Genomic DNA, 26,656 nt, shown 5'->3' with positions numbered 1-26,656 from the left:
TCACCAAAAAGGAAGGGAAAGAAAAAAAAAAACTTGAGTGTGGTAAATGTCTACTATTTATACAATACTAAGGTATGTACAATCAATACAATGGATTTGTTATCCATGGTATGTACGACCAATATAGAAGTATCGATAAGGAAGACAGGGTGGAGTGATAAAGATGGGAGTTGGTGAAATATGAATTTGAATTTGCCTTTGAAATTTGAATTTCGTCCAACTAGGTATATGTAATAATACATTACAAGTTATCGAATCATTGTTTTTAGTCCAATCACTCCTAATCAATGTTAAACTCAAGGATTTGGTTCAATTGTCAAAAAATCAACATCTCAAAGTATGAGATTAAGCTTTCGTATTTTCTGAAGATTATGGACAATACTCCGTCGTATATGTAAGTTATATATGATGTCGTTGAGGTACAAGTAAACGAACCAAGGTCAAGAACTAAAATGTATATCAATTCCACAGATGGAAAAAAGATACAGATCAATTACTTGGATTGAAATTCGAATTTCTTTGGGACCAAAGGCAAAGCTGATTCTCTAGAACATAGATCAATTACTCATATTGGTACCGATGAAAACAAATCTCTAATTTTTCCCTCCCATTTATGTTTAGAGAAGATTCCCTTTAATGCTAATACTGAAGATTGAGGGATTTCTTTTTCCAAAGAGGAGTTTTTATATATTTGGGATTTGGGTATTACATAATATAAAGCAAGACTTCACCCGATGGAATTTGATTTCTGACATCCTTTTTTATTCTTTTTTCTCAGTATTATTTTTTTTTTTTTAACAAAGAAAGAAAAATAATTGAATTAAAAAAAATCATTGTGGAGCCCACGAATCAGGCGGGTGATGCCTCTATACTGCGACACGTGTCAAAGCCTACCTTAATGAGCTGATCATCCCATACATGGCAAGCACTACCCGTCTCGTCCTCAAACCGGCCTACCACTCCTCACGTTAGTTTCAAAGTTTTCGGTTTCATCAACTCCTTTGGTTCATAAATTGGATACCACTTCTCTCTTTCCTTCAAAGAACAAACCGTTTCCTTGATTCCAGAAGGAGGAGAAATCAGGTATTCTTTCAGTTTTCCTGTTTTCTTTCAAATCATTTTTGTTGCTCTGCGTTCAATCTCAACGTCAATTAATCAATCTTCTTCTGCATTTTCAATTTTCTGGTGTGTCTACAACGATTCAGACTAGGTAAGATTTGGGTTTTTGCTTTTGTGTAAGTTTAAATAGATTGAATAGAAGGATTTGGAAATAACCATAGATTATGGTTGTTGTCTGTGTTTACGATCTGGGTCGTTTGTAAAATTCTTATTCTGGAGAATGAACATTCCTTCTGAACCAACCAATTTGAAAGCAAGCAAAAAAATTGCAAATGGTCATTTCTACAGGAGAGGAAAGAAGTGCAATTGGTCTTAACAGATAACGGGTTTGAAGCGGTTGAAACCACATCTGCTCAGTAACAATTTGAGTTTATAATTTTACAGGGTTGGTTTAATTGGTTTAATATCATTGAATTTCCTACAATACACTAGTTGGTGGCATCTTATTCTCTTGTTCTAGTTTTTAATCCAGATTTGATTGATCTATGGTATTGGAGATTCAATTATCTCTCTCTACTTTTGAGAACTGTGCTGATTCTTCCTTTCCTGTACCATGCTTGTAAATTCTAACTAAATATAGAGAGAGATTGTTAAACAATACATAGGGATTTTACCCTTGCTGTCAAGTGCCCTCACTCTTATTTGTTTTCCATTCCCTTCTCAACATCATATACATAACTTTCACTTGTGATAGAGATGAAATGAAAAAAACATACAAAATGAATCTTCTAGTATAGGCAATACGTCCTTGAAGTTCTTTCAACTCTCTTATACTCCAAGGTGGTTTCACCTCAAGGATGGATTTTTCCTTTCCAAGATTGACTTTATTGCGCCTTTCCAGAAGATGAATCCTAGAAACTTGTTTGCATCACAACTAGGAATTGGAGTAATGGTTTATTTTGTTGGTTCACAGGACAAGCATTTTTGGTGCTTTGCCCCTGCCCACTGAGACCAATTTGTGATATACTGATTAACTTACATTTTCAAATAAGTTTATTTCTGTTCATTTTCTATGTTTGGATATGATTAGCTTGATGAAACCCTTTTTGTTATGGTGCTCACTAAAATGAAATTTATTTCCCATTGCAGCTGCTAAGCAGTTTAGTAACAAAAGAACAATATGTCGGATGTCAAAGATGAAACTGAGATGCCCTCAGCTGAAGAAGAGGTACATTGCTTCCATCTTCTCTTTTTCTGTTGGATAAAAGTATATTATAGACTGCCCACAAAGCAGACGTACAGGGGGAAAGAGTGGGTTCCAACCCAGGCTAGATGTGCCTAATGAAAACCCTGTATTCTATGTTCTGGGAAGGCATAATGCTATTTAGAGTGGATTTTGAATTATATTTTGTTTCAACCGAACAATTTCTTCAACTTTTGGTTCCTGCAATCTTCTTCCATAGGAGGAAGCAATAAAGAAAAAGTATGGAGGAATGGTGCCCAAGAAGCCACCACTAATCTCTAAGGTAAGTAACAAAGTGATACTTTTGAACTCTGTAGCTTGAAACTAGTGATGGTTTGAGTTTGCTTCTGTTGAAAGAAAAAAAAAAAATCAACTTTTAACTACAGGACCATGAACGTGCATTTTTTGATTCGGCTGATTGGGCGCTTGGGAAGGTATGGCTGCTTTTTATTTTATGATTGGTTTTATTTCTTCAAGATGGACCTTAAGTGGTCTTGTATTGCATTAAGTATCTGACATCTAATCCTTTGGATGAGGATCAGCAAGGAGCGTCTGGAGAGAAGCCAACTGAATCACCTGAAGAAGCTCTTCGGCCTAAACTGGAGGTACTGATATAAATGTTGTTCTCATTATGTGCCTTGCATTCTCTTGGTTTGACATCCCCAAATTCATGTTTTTTTCTTACTCTGCAAGACTTTATATCCCAGATTAATGGATGGTTTTTTATCGATTTTTTTCTTTCTATCTTTTGTTTAAGTGTTTAATATTGAATGAAAATTGCATTTACACCATTGGAATGACTTGGTTATATCTATGCAGTCCAACCATAGAACCTTTGGCTAAACTTAACAATAATGGAAAACTCTGAAAAAAGTACAACTTGATAAATCAGTTGAAAGAATTTGGAACCTGATTTTGGACCTGTTCCTGAGACAGATTTTCTAATGTTCAGTTAAATATAAATTTTTTTCATCCACTCTACTGAATTGGAATTCTAGGACAAATAAATTAGCAACGCCCTTAACAACAAAATCATTATGTACTTCTTTGTTAAAGCAAGGGACCATGAGCTGAAATAATGGAAACTCAGTGGAGAGATCTAGCCTAAATTTTAAAAATTGATGCAAGTATTTCTAAAGCTAGATCGACCAGTGATATCATTATCATTTTGTGATGTTATGCTTTCACGATCCATAGTAATTCTTTCTTTCGAAAGAAAGCCGTGTCCTGAAAGGCAGAGCACCAAGCAGGATTCTCCATAGAGGTCTACTTGATTTCAACCTACTATTGTTAATTTTGGATTTAAACTAGCATTCTTGGAAAGGAGGTGCAAGTCAAGAAGCATCCCCCCTTCCCCTCCCTGCACAGTTCCACTTCACTTTCAAGGCCATTTAGTTTCTCTCAGATTCTAAATCTACAAGCCCCCCCCCCCACCCCCAAAAAATAAAAGAACAAATTAGTAGTTCCTAAGAATAGATCAAAATTTGCAGAAATCTAGGGTTCTGGGGATACTTTGGCTTTAGTTAGCTTTGCTTTGTTTACTATTACTGTGTAAGCTGTCTACTACACCACTTCCAGTGGTATTATCCCACTATCAATAATGAAATGAAAAGGTTTTGGGTCCAGTACTACTTGTTTAGTCTTTCTATCTGCAGCAAAGCTAGTTACCTCACATACTGACTTTCACATTTCTTTCTTATTTGTGCTTTCCTATCTACATTTCAGCCTACACAACAACAAGCACGATCGCGAAAGTCTCCTTATGCTCCTGTAGATGGTGAAGGTATATCTAATCATTTAGTTGCAAGTTAAGCCTCTCGATTGATAACGCATTCAATTTTTCTTATTTTAAATGTCATATGTAACCCCACGTTCTTTCCATTTGTAGATGGCAGTAATGCTTCTGAGGATGCTTGAATGAGATGATCCATGGTGCAGTTTCTTCATTTTAATTTATCCTTCTATATCTATTAAGCTCATAGTTGCTCTAATGTATCTCTATTATGTAGGGAGTTTTTCCATCCATGATCGTCTATTAACTAACTAAATGAATTGAGATGGGAACCTCCTTTTGACAATACAAATGTGGCTCCCAGATTAAATCAAAGTAAAACCAATGTGTGTTGACTTTTCTTGCTGTTAAAAATGCTCTTTGTTGTCTCTCTGTTCATAGGGTCCTTTGGGAGTAGAAATTTTATCTACTTTTAAATCTTAGTAGTTGGGAAGTAATTGCTTGGCACATTGTATCAAGACATTTAGCATCATTTGGTTTGGTTTGGCTTATCACAACATTTATCTTTCCTTATGCAAGGTTTAAAGTATCGCGTATCGGCAATGTATTGGTCGGGTGATTTTAAGAGACGTTTCAGTTGGTATCATATCGAAGATATCGAAGATACATATGAAAATAATCCAATTTAAATAGAAAACAATAGATTCTATCTTGACAAAGAAGAAAAATGGTCATAAGAACAAAAAAATCATTTTTTAATTGAGAGGCTTGTATGTCCAACACGATTATCTTGCAATCACTAGTCAAATGGCTTGCAAATTGCCCTGAAGTAGTTCATGCCTCCAAAGATTCAAGGTTTCACCTCACATCTTTGCTCAAATTGGTGTCAAACACATCTTCTAATGTATATCCAAGGCCTTAGGGGTTTTGAAGTTGTTATCTTTGACATAACACATTCTTCAGATCGAACATTAAGTTCTCCTAAGTTTTTGGGATTTGCAAATCCAGGAAATTTCTCCCCATGTACAAGATTCAATGTGGGCCAGCTAGTCACAAATAGTAAAAAATGCAAGAGTTTGTCGCTTGTCACGAGACCAAGTTTTTTTTCTCTTTTAGGCTAAATCTATACTTATGGGTATGTATCATTGTGTATTGCATCATATCGCTAAGTATCGACATGTATCAGCCGATACATTGAGAGAAGGAAAATTTTTAGAAAAATAAAAGTTTAAATACGTATTGGCCTGTGTCGTTTCACAAGCTTTGCTATACCGATACATATCAGCTGGTATCATATCACAAGCTTGCGATACCGATACATATCGACTGGTGCTTTAAACCTTGTCCTTACATTTCAAACATTTAACCACAATTCAAAAAATGCACTGGATTGGGCTCTTGTAGCCCAGAAGGGTACAAAAGCACTCATGGCAGCAAAAAAATCCAGATCCTTCCAATCCATCATGCCAACGCCCTATTTCTAACCAAACAATCTGCGTAAATGGGGGTCCCCCCCCCCCCTTGTGTCTAGATGAGAGACGAGTCGTGTGTGCTTTTTGTAAAGTTGCGTAAAAACGCACACAAGATAAGATTTACGTAATTCACCTAGAGACTACGTCCATGACCGAATAGAGATGATTTTCCCTACGAAAGAGAAGAATGGGTATGTTAAGGTCCTGAAACATTTCACATGGTGAACATTTGTCTTCACCACAGACGTGTAAAGAGCTTAAGAGTAGCCAAATACCAGTAAAGATAACAGTGTTATCCTCATTGTTCCGAAAACCCATCACTCATTCTAATATCTCCATATCAGGATCCTCTCCTTGAAGACTGTTGTGCTTTGGATGCATCCCTCTAATGTAGCTATGTAATTAAGTAATTATCGCACTAAGGAGAACCAACTTAGTTTATGCTCTACTAAAAGGTTCCACACGTAAAAAAACTCAAAATGTTGCATAGTTCTGTTGTAGTTCACCCATAAACCATGGGCCACCAATCTACCAGTGGCCTTTTAAAATCAACTTAAGAGTTATGGTTTGCATTGCAGTGATCACATTTTGGATGTTTTCCAAAACTTAACATTTCATTTGAACCGAAGCTTCTTGAGTTTTTTTTATTCTAAGGAAAGCCTAAAAATCAAATCTTTTGCTTCCTCAAGGCTGGTTTTTTTTTTGTGGAAAAGGGGGGGGGGGGAAAAAGGGGTGGGAAAAATTCTGACAAGAGGGCACATTGTTTGTTGGGGGGGGGAGCAGCCTGACAAAGAACGGAAAAGATAGTGCGGGTGCATGTGGGTTAATTTGGAAGGTGACTAACCTCAAAGGTGTATTATATATACTATTATGTAAAATCTGTATAACTGTATTTAAGGTTTAGTAACTGAGCACCCTGGTCTAATCAGCAGTTTCCAACAAATTAAGAATCAGCTAATCAGGATCAGAATCAGAATCAGCCATGACCGTTCCCATCAATTTTGCAATTTCACATCAAGAAAGATATTGACTGGTTAAATTGTCTGAGGACCAATAATTGGGTTCTTCGGACCAATTCCAGATGATTCTGATCCAAATTGGCAAGGACCAATTCGATCCCTGACTCTGCTAATCCAATCAACACAGCCACACATATCCCATGGAAAAGGAACTCTCATTGTCAAAACGAACACAGAAGATTTCAGACCTCAGGAGAACAAAAAACGCCATATGCTGTAGAGAGCCAATATCTATCCAAGAAACATTAAGAAAAGGCAAAACCGTGAAAGTGCAAGTACCACAATGACCAAATGCTGAAAGGCCACAAGACCTGCTCTGCAAGCTGGAGTTCTGTGAACTTAACAATCAATAAGGCAGAAGAGATTAGTTGATTTGAGATTACAATTGGTTGGGCACCATTTTCCTTGTATCACTGATCTTGAAACTGAGATTTAGGTGTCAACTAGTATTTACTGGTTTGAATTCCTATTCGGTTTCACCATACGCTCGATCTGATCTGTACACTGAAACCCAGTTTGTAAAGGGGTGTGTGTTTACTGCTCCGAACAGAGCAATCAAGAGCTAGTTAAGGATCCCTCCAGCAGTTTGCAGAGTGAGGGAGCTAGCATAATCTCTGCTCCAGAACAAATGTAATCTTATGAATCCACACAATATCATGATGATTAATCAGGAAGCAGAAAATAAATTAGACCCTTGTGATGGAACATTTCTAAGAACAATCCACTAGTAAAAAGATTTAAAAGACATTACAGTTTTCCCAATGCTATAACTTCTATGGAAAATTATGTCACCAAAAAACAAATATATGAAACAATCTGACTGGGACACTATACACTAGAAAGCTGGTTTAACGGACTTTTGACTATCAAAAAGGAATGAAAGAATATTGCCATGAGGACCCCAAAGGTTTACACTGTTTCTGGTATATATCCCAAGATAAAAAATAAAATAAAAAACTACCTTAAAGCTTTGTAATAACCTGCTGCATCTCAACATTATAGGTATAATGGGACTCCTCAGTCAACTTGAACTTCTAGATGTGAATTAATGGTTTTGGCGACAATGTGGACAGCTTTCCTCCATTTCCAGCTTAAATATGACCTAGAAGAGGGGATCAGAATAGCAATCAAAATTTTTGAAAAAAAAAGGGATAATTATTAATGCCCCTGTACTATAGCTTAATTACAAAGTTATCCCATGTATTTTTTTAAGTTACTAATCAAACCTTAAACTTTGCCTGAATAACAATTGCCCCCTTGCCATTAAGCTCTATTTGTTAGCCAATGACATGGCAGCTTTACATTTTTCAAAAATCCCCAAAATAACTCTAAGATGTGATAAACCTTATCAACCTAAGGTAAAATTACAAAAACTACCCGTAGTAATAGGGGAATGTCTTGACTTACTTCTTTAAGTTTAGAAAACTAAATATAAAAACCATATTGTTTTAAGAGTTCTACCCATATTCAATGAAAACCCAAGATGGATCAGGAGTATGTCGGTGAATCTCGCAGCACCCCCACCAATCAGAAGTAGCAAAAAGGACTGTTTTTGATGAATTCCTGAGAACAGTAGCTGAAAAGTGGGTGAAATTAGAAACCTATTGAGCTGCACGAACTCGGAGCCTAGGCAGTGGAGAAGTGCTTCCTGGTTAGTGACTGACTGTAGCTCACTATCACATTGATTCTCTCATTTGGGTTCTGCAGGTGCCAGGAGGAGGATACCAGGGGCTGGGAAATAGTTGAGACTGACAATGAGAAAGAAAAACTGAACTACAGAACTGGAGCTGTGAACTCGAACCCCAAGTTCCAACCCCCCCTAATACACTGCCTGAATCTCTTGAGTTGTCACTGTTGATGAACACTTGAAGGTTCAATCAGGCAGGGACGAGATTGGTAAATAGCTTCTGAATAATTTGACTGAAGAAGATGGGCGAGGAGAGTATTTCTTAACCCCATCTCTTAAAACCAGATAAAATCAGATTTATGAGTAAATGGTAAAATGGACATCTAACACTCCTAACACCATTTGACGTGAGGGGGCAACAGTAGTTTATAAAGTGCAGGGTTCGATTTTTCTTTTCTTTTTTTTTTTTTTTTTTTTTTTTTGGTGGGGGGTGACTAATTATATCCCAAATGAAAAACACACACACACACAGAGGCAAACATACAAATTCAGAGATAGTAGAAGCAAAGAACTGGAAGCTGACTTACTATTACTGCATCAACATATCATCAAGCCTCTTTTCTTCCAAAATGGCTCCATCAAAGATGCGAGTAATACTGACCTACCTTGTCCTACTTCTGACTTGAATTTGAATTCACTGAAAAGAAAACTGAACTATTTTAGAAAGGATAAATCTATTATTATATAAAAGATGTGAAAAGTGATGCGCTTAGATAAATGAGATGATGCTAGTATCAAGTTGAGAAAACAGTTAAAAATGAACTGATATTAGCAGATATAGGCAGTCACAACTAAAACAGAATCTCCAAAAGATAAATGAGTTTTTTTTTTTTTTTTTTTTTGGGGGGGGGGGGGTTAGGGGCAGGGAAAACCTATGAACATATAGATTTCAAACCTAGTGATCATACACTCTCCTGACTTTATCTGGTTTCTCTAAATCTGTCCACAGAAAAGGGCCTATTACCAACTGCAAGTCCTGCTTTCACACTGGTCCTTAGGGAAAGGGGGGCTGGAAATGGCCCTAACATTTGATATTTTGCTTGCATTGATATGTTACAGAAGTGCTGACTCAAAAAACCAACTAGAAAATTGGTCACATCATTACCTAGTATCAAAATTTCATCCTGCAAAGCTAACATGTGGGGTAGTATTACTCGACTTTGCTAATACCCAACAGAAATTACTCAAGTTTGATATCGATATTCATTAGTATGAGAACAACGATTACCAAAGAGGTAAATGCAGTCCTTAAGGAAGGTAAACAGTGCCACTATTTAGTAGTAGTTACACAATTTTCACACAAAAAGCATCTGTTAAAAGATAGGTGATTTGTTTCTCCTTTTCTTCCATTTTGATAAATATTAGTCACTTCTTTTCTGTGAAGTTATATTAATTAGGGCAAACAAGCAGCAGCCACTACAGGAGGAAAAAACAAAACCATATAAAAGGGAAGGGGGGGGGGGGGGAGAATAGTTTCAATCAGCTATTGTCTTGAGTATGAAAAGTAGTATGTGTAAACCTTTGAGACTAGCCGCAATGATCTCCTAGGGCTAGGAACTTCTCTTGCCATAGAACCTTTTACACTCTTTCCAGTAGGTTTGCTGCAACCATTTTGATCTACAATTTCAATGTGCAATCTCTTACTCTGAGGACCATCACAATAGTCATTACCATGTCCATCTGACCTTTTACAGGTCCTTTCTGATGAATTGTCTATCTGTGAGCATCTGAATGAACACAAAAGATAATAATCAGGCACTGTCCATTAAATTAGACATAACAACATGATATTTGAGGTGAAGTTTACTCAGAGCTCTCTCTATCATTCATGGTGCTGCTTCTTTCCTGCATATGAGTATCAATGTCGTCAGTTCCTAAATGCCAGGATCAATAGAAAACCGAACAAAAACATCTACCTAAAAGAAAACTAGGGAATATACAAGACATATAGAGACAGTAGCAGTAGTTAACGAACCAGCACACACAGAGAAGTGAAGACATGAACATGAGAGAAGATGGAGGAGGAAGAGGTTTCTTAAGAAAATCCCCCCCCCCGGCAGCCCCCTTCCCCTCTCTTCACCCACTATATTAATAACCAAAAACAATCCCAGTTTAGGAACTTCCTAAACTGGGTTACATGAAAATGGAAACTAATTATCTCGAAGAAAAATAGAAACTACGCCTATCATAGATTTGCTTGTGAGCCAAGCTATAATGGTGAGGGTAATAAAGTAAATAGACAAACAGCATCTAATATGTACATGACTCAAGAGTAGCCCCACCGTTCACTTAGGTCATATATCCTAACATAGCAGTATAGCACAATTGCTAACACTTATAACTTAGTTGTTACTTGTTAGAGATAAAAACAATGAAGTGTTACAAAACCAAGTAAGAATTGATGTGAATGGCAAGTTCAAGTCAAAATGTATCCAGAATTCTGGTAATGTCAGAGTTTAGTTTGATGAAGGTGCAATACATATCAAAGTTGCCACAGTGACTAGTCAACTCTAAAGTGTTGGAGGGGTGACAATGCACAAACTAGATGCCCCAGTCTGCAGTATATAAGTATACACAACATGGAAATAACAATTTTATCTTTATATGCTTATGTGCAGCATAGAAGCCACATCATAGCAATATGAAAAAACTATGCTGGTGACTGCCTAATATGAGAAACAAACATAATAAATAAACAAAGCATGGATATAATATAACAAGTTCATCAAAAGATAACAAAAATAAAAATAACACAAACTGATAAAGTGTTGACAAGGCATATTGTTGCTAGCCTAGATGCCTAGGCAATATCTGGAGTACCATGTTACAATAATGAAAACAACAATAAAAACAACAAATAATACAATTGAACCCTAAAATAAAGTATCAATTAATGAATCTTTCTAGCATGCAATCAAAAAAATGATCCACTAAGGTTGCAGAGCAGAATTTCATCCCATGGATGTAAAAGGGAAGTGTAAAACTTCAACTCCACGCCAAAAAGCTAGTTTGAGCTTTCAACTACCAAGGGTCTATCCAAACATTTACGATAGGTAAATGAATCCCTTTATGTCCTTACATAATTATGCCCAAAACTGAAATCACCAAAATTTAAGCCCTTTTGTACTACATAATGTTGGGATTGGGTGTCATGTATTATGTGGGTCCAAGTAATTATAGTTTTGGTTGTATTTGTAATTGAAAGTGTTTGGGTCCACTACTAATACTGGATTAAAATTGTAATTATATTGGGATTAGGGTTTTAGGTTTCCGTATAAATAGTCTCTATGGGATAACCTAGGTAACAAGTCAAGCAAAGAGTAACACTTTGTAAGGTGTGAGAGTGGTGTGAGGCAAGGAAGAAAATTCGATCGAAACAGGAATTTCAACCTTGCAAAAGGCCGAAATTTGATGTTTCAATCAAAATTTCGGTCGAAATTGGACACTTTTTTCTAAAAATTGGAACTTTAATTTTGGGCCTCATATGGACTCAAAATGATTTGGATTCTTGCATACTACCTATTTCAAGCATAATAAACACAATGGAACTAGTATTTTGCAAAAAAAAAAAAAATGAAAATTTATCATTCAAGTATACTAACAAATGACTGGTTCCGACAAGTGCAAACTGTATTGCATACAGGCATAGAATCATCAGCATATATGAATTGTTTGGTAGAATGGTTACATATACAAGAAGTCAACAAAATAAATGACCGACTAGATCAAGTGATGGGGTCTCACATATATTAAGTTGAAGCCTATATATCATACATACATAAAATAAAAATACATAATTTTAAAAAATAATTATTAAAATCAGAAAATGAAAAAATGGTAGCAAATAATAAAAATATAAGTTTAACAAAACACAATCATAGATCATAGTCCTAGGTTAAACATATATTAATTCCAAGGCAATACAAGATCATTTAAGGAATGAAGAAAACAAAAATAAAAAAGGGAAAGTTTGGAACTGTTGGGTATGGTTCTTGCTTCACATTCTATTGTTGCCGGAGTTTCCTTCGTAGTTGTTGTGGCTTAGGAGGTGTTTGGAGGCAAAAATGAGCAAAGAGTTGTTTGAAGGCAAAGGAGTCATGAAAATTAGGTGATAATGGCATAGAAATCAACAAAAACTAAAGAAAAACAAGTTGCAATGTTGAAAGGGTCAAAATGGTCAAAATTTCTATCAAAACCTCCAAAATGGTCGAAATCTCCAATGACACTTTTCCGAAATAATTGAAATTTCATTTCTATTTTGAAAAATGCAAACATTTCAATCGAAATTTTGACAATTTCGGTTGAATTTTCTTCTATGGTGTGGGATTTTCAGAAATAGTAGAATCTCCTCTCTGGGTGGACGTAAGCGAGTTTTGCTAAACCACATTAAATTCCTAGCAGTTGTGTGTTTTGCTTTTGTTACTTCTTCATTCATGGTTGCACATCCATATTTGATATTCCCAATAAGTGGTATCAAAGCAAGGTTTGGTGGTCATTGCCGGAGGAGTGCAAAGATCCAAGAAGGAGAGGAATGGTGCCAGGAAAACAAAGAAGGTTTTGACGGATTTGATCAAAAGTATGATTTCTGGTTTAGAAATTGTGAATTGTATTACTTTTTTTCAATTGTTCTTGATCATTAAGGATAGACAGATTAAAGGGGAAAAGAAAAGGGGGGAAAAAAAGAAAGAAGGTTCGGCATCTGGGGTTCAGATCGTCGGCGATCAAAGAGTGGTTTGATCGAAAGGAAAAAAAAATTGAGTTTTTCCATTCGTCCTCTGTACTAGGCGGTTTTTCTTAAGACAGGTTAGAGAGGTGGATTGAATGTCAGGAAGAAATCCTTGCATTGGAATTTTTTTTAACTTTTCATTTCCTTGTAATAATTATGTTGCGTGGCTAAGGGGAAAAAAGTGTTTGAAAAGTTGTTAAGTGGAAAGAAGAACATGGGAAGAACCCAAGGAGAAAACAATAATAACAATAATAATTCAATGCTAGAAAAGACAACAAAGATTTTTTTTTAAATATTTTTTTAATTATTGTATTGGTACCATACAGGTTGTTTCCACAAAATTTTGTATCGAAGTGTTTGAAAGGGGTTAAGTGTTCTTGAGGTTTTTGGGTATTCCCAAACTCAATGGAAGTAACGTGATGAGCACATTTATGTGTGAAATCTTAGGGCATAAAGCATGCATTTTACACACTTAGAGTGGAGCTACCTTGGGTTTTATGTTATTTTTGCAGATTTTAGGACTTTTCAATATTTAAGCAAATATTTGGAGTTTTGGGCATGAATCATGCAATTTTACACGTCAAGAGGTCCATTCAAATTCTCAAATGTGTAAATGGGCCTGATTTGGAGCATGATGGGCTAGAGATATGATTATGGGCCAACTCCGAAATATTGAAGAGATAAAGAAGGCAAATTTGATCTACGGCTGAGATTATAAATTATCAATCAAATCTACAAAGATATTATTAGGAGAGTTCAAATGGAGAAAAGAGTCCTTGCATACTTCAATATCTTATTTCATATTTGGGATTTGATTAAAGAAAGAAAAAGAGAAAAAAGAATTATATTTAGAGAAGGAAGAGGCAAAAATCCCGTTTTTGAATGTCTCTATCCAGATTCGATCAAGCCCTTCATCGAACGGTCATCCGGTGTCCGATCGTGTTGATTTTTGGAGGAGAGCTTCACGACTTCTTAAACCTCAAATCCAACGGTGGAATTATGCATCTGATCTCTCTAAGTCGGTCCGATTAGTACGTCAAAACCCTAATTGGCTGAGTCGATAGAAAACCCTGAGTTTGATTCAAATTCTGTTAAGATTCATATCTCATGTAAACTCTATAAAATGAGAGCATACTCCATCAAAGGAAAAGGTTTTTTTAGAGCTTAGTAGAAGCACTCTTCCTTCTCTCTTCAGTTTATTTAGGCTTTCTCTAGTTTTCTTTGCTTGCATTTGTGAGATTTAAATTTTTAGATTGAATGTTTAGGTTTAATTTTTCTATGTAATGCAATTAAAGTTCAAGTTTCTAGTTCAAGTTTTAAGCTTTAAGATTCGTTTTTCTCTGGGTCTAGCAATTGCAGATCTAGATCAAGATCATTCTAGATCTAGATCTGGTTGTTAGGGTTGGTTGAGATTCGAATCGTTTGTTCAATTCGCAAGTAAGTAACCATCTTCAATAATCTTCTCTCCTCCCTCCATTCCCGCTTCTATCTACCCCTCCATATTCTTAATTTAGAATTTACTCTCAGCATTTATTTATTGTTCTCCCTTCCCCTGGGTCCTTGATCAGAGATGCATACAGTCGTGCCTCTCTTTGGTTAAGGTTTCCCTTTCATTTTATTACTCTATTATTTACTTTCTGCAATTTACTTTCTGCATTTATTTATTGTTCTCCCTTCCCCTGGGTCCTTGATCAAAGATACCTACAATCGTGCCTCTCTTTGGTTAAAGTTTCCCTTTCCTTTTATTACTCTATTATTTACTTTATGTTATTTACTTTCTGCAATTTACTTTATACAATTTACTTTCTACATTTATTTATTGTTCTCCCTTCCCATGGGTTTTTAATCAGAAAAGCCTACAGTCGTGCCTCTCTTTGGTTAAGGTTTCTCTTTCCTTTTATTGCTTTAATTATTTCTTTTCTGCAATTTATTTTTCTCTAATATCCGTTCCCCCGATCGGTGGACTGTAAACTACAGCAAAGGGTCCACGGTCAAAGTCATTATAATTATACTCCCCTTCCCTAGATCCAGAGTTGACATTCGGATCACTTCCCTTTTATTTTTATTTATTTATTATTCGCATTTTTTCTGCTTTTATTAATTATGCGTTGATTATGTTTGCTTTAATTTTCGTTTCAATTCGATAGCATTAAATGTATGGATTAGGACCGTTCGTTCGTTTAGTTTAATTAAGTAATTAACAAATTTTAATCGTTGCACTCTCGCATTATCATTAAGAAGTTAATTCTAAAGTGGCATATCTCATTAAGATCGACCCGTTAGCTACACGATATCGTGCGCTTGCGGTTACTTTTAATTTCACAAACATAACGAATCAAGGGAATTTTGTTTCGTTAGTACTGATTTTGTAGGTTCATAGGGAGATCAACGAACAGAACTTTTAGGTTGATGACAATTACGAAGGGCACAAATCAGATGGCAAGGAAGAGTTCTAGTTTCTCCATAAAACTTTTTAATGGTCATTGTGACTTCACCTTGTGGCAAATACGAGTGAAGAACATCCTTATGCGGGAAGGGACTGCTAACGCTCTCAAGAAAAAATCAAAAAGGCCAGAGGAGATGAAGGAAGACCAGTGGCAAAAGTTAAGGGATCTAGCAAATAGTACGATCCAGTTGTATCTTATGGATAGATAATGTTCTTCGTGAAGTCATTAAGTTGGTGGACCCAAAAGAAGTCTAGGCAAAGTGAGAAAGCAAGTACAAGTTCAAGTCGTTGACAAATCAGTTGTTTTTAAAGAAACGGCTATATGGTCTTCGGTTGTTAGAAGGAGCAAATCTTGACAAGCATTTGGACGAGTTCAACAGGATTTTGACAAAGTTGCTAGCTCTTGACGAGAGATCAAGGAGGAGGATAAGGCGTTACTCTTGTTAGCATCATTCCCTTAGTCATTTGATCACATTAAGACCACATTATTTTTGGTTAGGATACTTTGAATCTTAACAATGTTATTATTGCATTGCTAATTAATGAAACACGGCAGAAAATGGCAATGTTAGGGAGTCAGACGAAAGTAGTGCCTTGGTTGTAAGGGGTGGTTATAGGAGAGGAAGATCAAGTGGGAGTATGGAGGGGTCTGGCAAGTCAAGTGGTCACTCAAAGTCTGTTGGTCACAAAGTAGTCTGTTACTATTGCAAAGAGGAAGGTCATTCTAAAAAGGGATTGTCCAAGGCGTAAGGAAGATAAGAAAAAGAAGGAAAACGAGAATGATGAATCATCTATTGCAGTTTTAGATTAGTCTTAGAGTGATGAAGGAGGGGATGCCCTTCTAACTACATCATCAGGTTTGGATACTTTAGATTGGATTTTAGACTCTTGAGTGTTTGTTTCACATGTGTTCAGTCAAGGATCAATTTGCTACATATTATGCATGTAAGGGTGGTACCATCAATATGGCAAATAATGCGGAAAGCAGGGTTGTCGGAGTCAAGACTATACGAATTCACATGTTTAATGGAATTGTGCGAATTTTGACTAGGATTAGACATGTGTTAGATTTAAGGAAGAATCTGATTTTATTAAGTACTTTGGATTCTAAAGGTTTCAGATGGTCATCTAAAGGTGGAGTTCTCAAGGTTTCAAGAGGATTCATGGTAGTGATGCAGGGAAAGATGATTGGTAAGTTGTACAGGCTTGCAGGGAATGTTGAAACAGGTGAAGCTCCAGTTGACAATCGGGCAAGGGGTACAAGCAAGCAGAATTTGCAAGTTTTTAAGGCACTGAACAAGGGCAAACCTAAAAAGAAGGCGAGGTGGAACCATGTCATGCCGTACAACTGCAGCGAGCTGTACGGGACACCCTAGGTGGGGGTGTGTGTCATAATGGTTTAGGTGATGGCACCAGAAGGGCATCCCTAGAGGGGATGCGGGCCATGCAGAAAGGTGTGGCAGATCCATAGAGACGGGTGATTGCAAAGAGACATCAGCAACGGTTTTCTTTAGGTTGGTCTGCAAAATTCAAAAAAAGGTGGAGATTGTTGGAATTGGGTGTCTTGTATTATGTGGGTTCAAGTAATTGTAGTTTTGGTTGTATTTGTAATTGAAACAGCGGTTGGGTCAATTACTAATACTGGGTTAAAATTGTAATTATATTGGGATTAGGGTATTAGGTTTTTCTATAAATAGTCTCTGTTGGATAACCTAGGTAATAAGTCAAGCAAAGAATAGCACTTTGTGAGATGTGAGAGTGGTGCAAGATTTTCTAAAATAGTGGAATCTCCTCTCTAGTGGACATAGGAAGGGTTTTGCCGAACCACGTTAAATTTCTTGTGTGTGTTTTGCTTATGTTTCCTCTTCATTCGTGGTTGTGCATCTGTATTCCCTACACATCACTCTATTTTATGTTCGACCTTTCCTCATCTCATTTGAGCCTTTGTCTAGTGTAATGCCATTTCACCTTGTGGTTATTCCCTAATTGAACATGACAAGCTCTGTCAATCAAACTTTTCCTCATAATATCACCCATTGATGGAGAATCACCCCTAAGTTATTGCAATCTTCATGTTTAATTCTACCATTTCTAGTCTTACAAATAACTTATGTACGTCTCTGGGTTGTCTAGCAAACTTCACCTTGATGCAAGTAAACATTTGTATCAGGCAATAGTGGGAACTAGGATTGATTTACCTGTACCAGCCAAAGCTAAACCCTATAAGATACAAGGTTGAATCAGTGAGGCCTTGGGGCGGGCTTTTCTTTTTAAGGGTGTGGGAAACTGCTCTGTTGGGGCTCGTCTGATTCAAGATCCAGCCCCAGCCCCAGCCCCAGCCCCACCCCCACCCCCTTTTCCAACCAACCCAAGAATGAGAAAGAAGAAGAAGAAGAAAATAAAAGAGAAGTTTCATGTGTCACTACTAATTTTGTGGACCCTAACTAGGAAGAAGCATAGTGTTCACTGGTCAAGCCAGAGGTCTGATCCCCTAGGCCTTTGATCAAATGCCACTTTTCCCCATTCCCTCACCTCAGATCTTAACAATATTATCAATAATATTTTTGTGCCTCAACAGTTAAAACTACAAATACAACTCACAAAGTTTAGGACTATCATGCCTATGGTGGGTGAGTCTATTTCAAGGCTTTAAGCACATTTCATTGATATGTCTATTGCATTTAAACATAAACTACCCACATTATTATAAAAACATCTAGATTTCATAATAAATATGTAAATAATGAACTCATTGATAGAAATAGCAAGAAAACTATAAATCACAAACCTTTTGTAAGGTTAGTGTGCACAATTTTAGAGAATATGCACAACGGACACCAACAAGCAACAGCCAAACCATGCTATTTGTTTCCTGATCTGCTAAAATGGTTAAGAAACCTTGTGCAACATGCATGTCTCACTAACTCTCCATACTGTACAGCCACAACCTATACATAAAGTTTCCTAAACCTAGCAAAGCTTTCCTGAGTCCATACAGGACAACTGAGATTGGGTATGTGTACGGACAATTTTTCCTGGTTTTGGATCAGGTAACGCAAGTTGAAAACCTAGATTGAGTAAGGATCTAACCATCCTTTCAGCTTGCCCCAATCCTATGAATGCATTCATGTTTATGAGGGGACTCTTTTTAAATTTTAAGTAAGACCAACATGGAACCACCTTTAGGACCATCCAGCAAGATAATGGCCAAAGAACGAGTAGTTCTATGAGTCGACTGCAATATCGAGTTTTGATTTATATATCACTTTGTTGTGTTCGAAATCCTCTCATCTTCTGTCACAAGGGTTCTTGATCAGATTTAACTCTGGACAGGTTCTTTTTATTTGCTATTTGGGTTGGTTTGCTTCAGTTTGGTCCCAGTTACTTCAGTTTAGAATTAGTGACTGGTAAGTACCAAGTAGGAATAATTTTGACTTTCTACTTATCATAATTGGAGCCATAACTTAGTAACAGGTTGCGGGCATCCAAGAAATGTAACAATGTAGTCTTATCTTATTCATTCTGTTTGATGAGAATTTGGCTGTCCGACTTCTATTCAACCATGTGGCTCCTAGGAATTTATTGAACTTTGATGATTTCACAGAGGAAATTTATTGTCACTAAATTCATTTTCTACATGCTTTATGCATCTTGATATATACTTTAAACAATTAATATACTACTCTATTTTTTTTAAGATTAATCATTGCTACTTTCTTACTGGGAAAAAAAATCCTATTTCCGGCTCTTAAAACCATCAGAGACAAACAACAACAAAACTTAACTTTCTTTTCCCTCTTTTTTTTTTGGGGGGTGGTAACTGAGGTTTGCCTGGGCCATCTTGCGCTCTCTTTGACTACATCTCCGGGGGTAGCTGTTACATATAACTTAAATATAAGGCAGGTCTTCGCCCCAAGCCCCGATGGGATTCGAACTCTGACCTCCTACTTGGAGGTGTTCATTTTTTAACCAAGTGAGCCACCCCTTGGGTTAATCCTAACATTTGAATAAATAAAAAAGCCCACTCCTAACCCTGTTCAGACAGCAAGGAGAAATTTAGAAGTATAAAATGATATTATGTCATAACAGGAGTGTGAACCCTTTGGTTCTGCATTGGTGATGTAATGTAATGTGCTTACAATAACAGCATGTTATATTGACTTCACAGCAACTTTAGAATGGAAATGTTGATGTATTGAATGCATCTCCTCATAGACTTGACAAACCACCAGAATACTAGTTGAATTATAAAATCTAACAATCCAAACTCAAGAGGGTGAAAGTGTGAAAAAATCCAATACTATTAGATTGTGCAGAAAATAGCATCTCCACAATGTCAAATAATTTTTAGGTTATAGTTCCTAAAGTAAAATAAGTTTAGGGGAAATGGAAAGTAAGGTAATACCGATATTTCACTATATAAAATTGGAGGATTCCTACAGGTGTTCAGATCGTCCTCACAATTTGCAGATTCTCCATTTTCAATTTGCATGCTGTGCATCCGATTATCGAAATTAACCAGAGCAGAGTTACAGTTCTGACAGAAGGAATTGATCACATTCTTGCATTGACTTCTAATTTCTGGCAACTGCATCTCCATAGACATAGTTGTTGAGAATCTGAGGCAGATCTCACTAGGATTTTCAAAACTGGCAGTATTGGAGGGGATCGAAACCGCACAGATATTGCTAGAGATTGGAACACCCCTATCTGGGAAAACATTACAGGTCCCTGAGACGTGTCTTGCAGAATTTTCAGTAGAAGTGCCAATAAGCATTGCATTCTGACACTTCATAGAATCAGGGCAGTTTGGTAAATCCACCTTCATATCCAAAGCAGAATTAGAAGCAGATTTTACCAGAGATGTATCAAGGACCTCTAAATCAAGACTTGTCATTTCCCCTCCTCCGAGACAGGTTTCTGTACCAGAAACCATCTGCATTTGTACGTCAGAAGAAGGCCTGGACATCGATGAAAGTACTGGATCCTCATTCTCTGAAACCCCTGATATTTCTATAGGAGTTGTGTATGGTATTGTTGCACATGACCTTGGTGATTCACCATTTATATCTGCATAATGAGGAACCTGAACAGGGTGGTCATTTGTCGCAGCTGAACTAGGGGAGGATCTGGGACATCCAGGATCACCTTCGGTATTAAATCCTGAATCTTTACTCCAAAGTGATGAGATTTTCATATTCTCTTCACCAACTCCAAAGTTTGTAATTTGCTGGGAGATACCAAGGTTATTTGTGAAGTCCTCAACCCACTCTGATGGATTTGAATTTAAATCAACATAAAGATCAATGCCATCTTCAGAACTGACAAAAAACTCAAAAGGAGGTGTTTTGATGGAGGCCTCATTGGAGGGAAGGCCCTCCTCTGTAGAAAATACAATAGAAGCTGGGTTTCTATACTGTGATGAATTCCCTATCCCACCATTTGTGGCAAAATCCTGCAAATTCTTCCCCAAGTTTCTTGCCGCTGCAAGCCTCTGAGACTCGATTGTTGTTGAGGTAGAACCAGCCAAATTACATTGAGAGCCAAAATGTGATTTGATTGTAATCTCTTGCTGACCATAAGCAGAGCACCCATAGCCTTCTTTAGCTCCATTCACAGAAGGGTTACCGAGAACCATGTTCACAGTTGCACCTGAGGCCTGCCAATGCAAAATAGAATATAGTTTCCAGTAAGAGAAGGAAAAACAGTATTATTAGATAACTCTGCACCTCAAACAAAAAAAAAATCCTAACCATTATAAAAGAATAAAAATGTGAAATTACACCTTAGGACACATCTGGGCATTTTTATGACTACAAATCCCACTGTAGTTGAGAGTTGGAGAATTCAAGTGTTCAGAAATGTCTCTCTCTTCAAAACAATGAGAAGGTCCAAAGCTATCAGCATCAGATGTTTGCAGCCCTCTTTCATGCGTTCCTATTAGAATGTCAAGTTATATATCAAGCAGGAAAGTAAGACATCATTTTCCGGTTCTGTACAAAGGGAAAACATTCATAAGAATTGCAAATATAAAATGTGCTATCAACATCCATAAATGAGGTATACCTTTGCAAATTTCTCGTACAGCCTCCAATTCCATTACAGATGATGTTGGTGGGAAAACATTCTCAGATCCATTGCACCTCTCCCCTAGGGGTGCTGAATTAGCACTTTTCTGGATTGACTGAAAAGAGGGGGGGGGGAGAGGGGGATTGGAGGGGGAAAATCATCCATTAGCAAATACATCAAGTCACCACACTGAAAACAGAAGCCCTCCAAGTCTCAAACTCATAGAAAGCCCAAGAGGGAATAAATAAAAGGATCTCTAACATGTTAACATAAGGGTAGGTACAGATAACCCAACCCAGAATATCATCCACATTAATGTCCAACTGTACCAACAATAACGGTCAACAACCAGCCGTTAAACAGAGCTGCGCCAAGTCTGTGACGGGTATATGATCACAAATTACTCATTTCAGATCCAGCAGCTATAGGTCTCTTGAGTCTAAATTCATATCAAGTTCAGCTCTATTAAGGTCTACTACAGGAGAACTACTCCTAAAATTCTCAGGCTAATGTGACTTCTAAATTCAGAGACATAAGAGGTAATAAAGGAAGAAGTCAAATCAATAGTCGTAAGAGGATTTCAAGAAATATCCAATAACAGGGGGAAGGCAATATGGGTCCTCAGCCTCCAAACAACTTTATCTGCAATCATGCTAAGATTGAGGCCAACCACAAGTTTATCCTTTCTTAACACTTCCTAATGGTCAATTTAGGTCTAACCTTCCTCTACTGAAAGTAAGTTGATTGGCTAATATTGGGTCAGCGATGGGTTTCTTTCAAAGGGGTGCCCCCACAGTGAAAATGAACAAGCAGCAGGAGGAGCAAAAGTGTAAGGAGAAGATGGGAAAGGATCTCACTGACTCGCATGCATGCCAGTATGCCACACTGGACTCGCCCATGCATTCCAATTATCAAGTCATCTCAAATCTGATAACTCTATTGCATTACATCAATGCAAAGAAGGAGAAGAAACAATATTAAATAATAGTAGAAATCCAACTAGAATGGAAACTAAATGAAATTAGGCAAAATATCAAATATAAAAACTACCAAATAACTCCTATGTAATCAATTCATCCAAAAAGGGGGGAGGGAATCTTATGGAATCTAACCACCTTAATAAATGAAAAAAAAAAAAAAAAGAGTTGCACCTTGTATCAAGTTATTGACTACCAATCCCCTTTAGACCCAAACAAACCAGTTCAGGACCCATGCTTGGTGGGTTTCCAAATGAATCATTTTTGTGCAAACAAGACAGATACTGCATTACAGATGCTAATTAATTCACAAATGAAGATGTCTACTGACGCTATCAGGCACATCAATCATATTTTTTATCGCATTTATCCACATATAAAAATAAAAAAATGAACAGATAGGAAATGGATAACCTAAAGTTGAAACGGTATTTATAATTAAAAATTAAATCGACTCAAGCAACCACTATGGAAAGTACAATTTATTGGCTAATATAAATTAACGAATATAAATTCCTTCCAAATTTTTCACATTAAAATATTTATCTGCAAATCAATTACCCGGTAATAAGAGACCAACGAATGGACCATCTGTGAAGTTGTCGTCCTTGCAGCAAGGCCATGTTTCTTGCACAAACCTTGGAGCTCTTTGCGTGAGAGGTTGCGATAGAATTCTTCATCTTCCTGATTCCCCATCTGCTTGATCACAAAATAAACATTAGTTTCAAATTTGAAACTCTGTGAATCTAAACAGGCTTAATAAAGAAGGAAACCAACTTAAAGATTCAGCAAGTTCATCATTTACATGAAGGACATCTACATTGAATCATCCAAGAAGTTAGGTGAATTAATAAAACATCTTACACACACATGCACACACAAAGGGATGAAATGAATTACAAATTCATGCCCTCATCAAAGGAAAAACTATGAGAATTTCCAAGATCTTAAAGCATCAGCAAACACAGCAAGAAAACATCACAATGCTGGAAATGTGTTGGATTCTATTAGGAGTCTAATAAGAGTTTGTATAGGAGTTAAATTAGAGTTTGCATTCATGTAAACTTCTATTCCTTGTAATAGTCTACTTTCCACTTAATTAAAAATAGAGGGCTTGAGATCATTGATCAATAAGCCATTCTGCCAAACATTGTATTTCTACATGGCATCAGAGCCTAAATTCGATTAGGTTGTTCTTCTATTTTTTCTATTTCTTCAAACCCATAAACCCACAGCAGATTACCTTTTTTCTCCAAAACCCTTTGCAGTTTTTTCTTGTTCTTCTACAACCTAATTCTGCAATCATCGTTTGACAGAAATTTTTTCCCTTTCAAACACATCGCACCGCTGCACTATTGTTTTAGTTCCACCTCGAAGATCAGAGAAGAAAAAAAAAAAGGGAAAGAAGAAGAGAAGAAGAACCACAACCTGCTCCTGCTTCTTGCGATTAGAATCACCTGCTGCTGCTTCTTGCGATTAGAATCACAGGTGGCTGAGCTGCTTCTTGCGATTAGAATCACAGGTGGCTGCTGCTGCTGCTGCTTCAGCTAGAGTTTGCATCGATCGCAAACCCTCACAAATCCATCGCAACCAATTTCTTTCTCTGCACTACAGTGGGCTTGACCAAGAAGAAAAGAAGAGAAGAAAGAGAAGAAGAGAAGCCACCATCGCCTTCACCTTTGCTTCCGATTCTGATCACAGCCTCTACCATCGAACCAGGTAACCCTTTCTAAATCCCATCTCCCTTGTTAAGCTGGCCCTTCTAAATACCCATTGAGCCATAATTTGTTCCCTAATTCTCTTTGGCCAAACCAGATTTGGTTTTTTTCCAAATTCCCAAACCAAATTTAGACCATATTTTAAACCAAATTTACCAAACCATTACATATTTGGCTGAACCATATTATTATTTTTTTTTTCTTTTAATCTACTATTCTGTTAGAGAGAGAGAGAGAGAGAGAGGGGAAAAAAAAAAAAAGGGAAAAAGGAGATTTGATCATATCATTGTTTGGCTATTCCATTCTGCGACGTTTTAGTTTTTTTTCAAAAGGTGAAGACTGAAGAACTGCAGACAATTTTTTCAACATGGCCACTATCGATGGTACTACTGCTCCCACTGGATCCGAATATTTTCCCACTCTTCATTCTCTTTCGGTAAGATTTGACGGCACAAATTACTTGATCTGGTCTCGATCTGCTTACCTGACTATTGCTGGAAGAGGACTAGTTGGATACATTACGGGCACCACTATCAAACCCACTACCACAGGTGTTTTACAGGATAAATGGTCTCTAATTATGTCATTCCTTTTGAATTCCATGCATCCAAATATTGCCCGGGGTTACCTATTACTTGATACTGCAGCCCAAATCTGGAAGGCTACTACTGAAACATATGGACAGTTGGGGAATGATGCACAAGTTTATGAGCTACAAAATAAGCTTCATAAGACTACCCAAAAGGAACTCACTGTGGCCCACTATTATGCTGAGTTGCGATCTCTTTGGCAAGAGTTGGATCATTATGGGGATTATCACCTCACTAATCCAGATGATGTGGCGACATATAAGAAGTACATTGATAAGATTCAAGTATATGACTTCTTGGCAGGTTTGAACGTGGAGTACGATCAAATCAGAGTGCAAGTCTTAAGTCGTTCTCCCTTTCCTACACTAGAACAGTCTTATGCTCTTGTTCAGTGTGAGGAAAGTCGTCGATTAGTCATGCTTCATACTCCTATTATGGAGAAATCAGTTTTACAATCTGTTCGCACTAAATCTGATCCGGCTAAGGAGATTGTCAAGTATGAGCATTGTCACAAACCATATCATACCAAGGAAAATTGTTGGAAATTGCATGGGAAGCCTGCTGATTTTGAGCAAAAATGAGCACAAAGACAAAGAAAACCAAAGGCTAATCTTTCTGAGACAGTTTCCACACACCCTCTGCAGACGTTGGTTTTTCACAGGAGGAGTTTGCTACTCTGTGACGTATTCTGCAGTCTTCTACTGCTGGTACAGTCTCGACCATTGCTTCCTCTACTACCCCTACCAACTCCTACTATGCTACTTCAGGATCTGGTCCCGGGGAAGGAGATTGGACATGGTAAATGGACTTTATTTGCTCGAGCCAATTGGAGGATCTACTTCTGCTTTGACTACATCTTCTAATCCGATCCATTCGGTAATATCAAACCTTCATCAGTGGCACCGTAGGCTCGGTCAACCCCCTTTCAAATTTTGTCATTTTCTCTAGATTTGTTTTCCTGATACTTTCATCTTACCATTACAATTTCTTCCTTTCCTTTGTTTTCCCACGTGTAAAGCTACACGTGAGGGGGAGATTGAAGATGTCTACAATTCAATGCCTTTCATGTAGACTTCCTTATGTAGAATTTGATCTTTGTTACCTTTGAAAGTTTGTCCCTTACCTTCGCAATCTTCTACTTTGGAGATCTAACATTGCTATAGAGCTATCTTTTTGACTGTGCATAACTTGATCTCTGTTAACCCTGGAGAATTGCCCCTTAACTTGACATCTTCCCTTCAAAGATCTAACCTTGCAAAAGATTTGTCGTTTGACCTTTGCAGAACTTGAACTCTATTACCTTTGGAGATTGTCACTTACCTTTGACAAATTTTCCCCTACCTTTGCAGAACTTGATCTCTATTACCTTTGGAAATTGTCACTTATCTTGACAAATTTTTCCCCTACCTTTGGAGATTGTCCCTTGGCAAACTTTCCCTTTAAAGATCTAACATTGCTACAAATCAAAAGTTTCACTTTGGCTGTTTTACCCTAGCAATTGTTACCCCAAAAATATATTTTCCCTCAAATTTGCGCAGAAATTTAGTCTTCTCAACATTTGAAGATTCTACCTTTTTCCTTGGAGACATAAAGTTGCAATAAAGATGAGGACAAAACAAATGGAAGTCTATAAGGCAAACGTAATCTATAAGTTTGAAGATCAAATTGCAGATGTTTACCTGGACAGATGTTTTATACTCTTTTGGTCAAGTTGGACATGTGTGATATCCATGCCTCAACTTGAGGGGGAGTGTTGAATTCTATTAGGAGTCTAATAAGAGTTTGTATAGGAGTTAAATTAGAGTTTGCATTCATGTAAACTTTTATTCCTTGTAATAGTCTACTTTCCACTTAATTATAAATAGAGGGCTTGAGATCATTGATCAATAAGCCATTCTGCCAAACATTGTATTTCTAC

The 26,656-nt window shown here is 37.1% G+C and overlaps 2 protein-coding genes across 2 annotated transcripts in view; one reads left to right on the top strand and one right to left on the bottom strand.

Annotated features, from left to right (window-relative positions):
- The first annotated feature begins 967 nt into the window (after positions 1-967).
- LOC149011064 (cAMP-regulated phosphoprotein 19-related protein) lies at positions 968-4,455 on the top strand. Its single transcript, XM_089164040.1, has 7 exons — positions 968-1,083; positions 2,209-2,287; positions 2,523-2,585; positions 2,689-2,736; positions 2,845-2,907; positions 4,028-4,085; positions 4,191-4,455. Exons 2-7 carry the CDS (start codon positions 2,240-2,242, stop codon positions 4,217-4,219), a joined length of 309 nt encoding a protein of 102 aa, XP_089020166.1. The 5' UTR covers positions 968-1,083; positions 2,209-2,239; the 3' UTR covers positions 4,220-4,455.
- A 2,770-nt stretch (positions 4,456-7,225) lies between these two features.
- The window catches only part of LOC149011063 (uncharacterized), a 31,866-nt gene continuing 12,435 nt past the window's right edge, over positions 7,226-26,656 (bottom strand). The window contains exons 2-9 of the mRNA XM_089161630.1: positions 22,992-23,126; positions 21,451-21,568; positions 21,170-21,321; positions 19,790-21,043; positions 10,020-10,057; positions 9,732-9,939; positions 8,740-8,849; positions 7,226-7,627 (exon numbers count right to left, since the gene is read on the bottom strand). Coding sequence (XP_089017756.1) covers positions 8,847-8,849; positions 9,732-9,939; positions 10,020-10,057; positions 19,790-21,043; positions 21,170-21,321; positions 21,451-21,568; positions 22,992-23,126 — 1,908 coding nt within the window. The 3' untranslated portion in view covers positions 7,226-7,627; positions 8,740-8,846. The remainder of the gene's footprint in view (positions 7,628-8,739; positions 8,850-9,731; positions 9,940-10,019; positions 10,058-19,789; positions 21,044-21,169; positions 21,322-21,450; positions 21,569-22,991; positions 23,127-26,656) is intronic.

Source organism: Hakea prostrata, chromosome 7 (genome assembly GCF_041222555.1).
Source record: "Hakea prostrata isolate BN-2017 chromosome 7, UWA_Hpros_2, whole genome shotgun sequence".
NCBI classification, from domain to species: domain Eukaryota; kingdom Viridiplantae; phylum Streptophyta; class Magnoliopsida; order Proteales; family Proteaceae; genus Hakea; species Hakea prostrata.
This window is presented reverse-complemented; position numbering and strand designations above follow the sequence as displayed.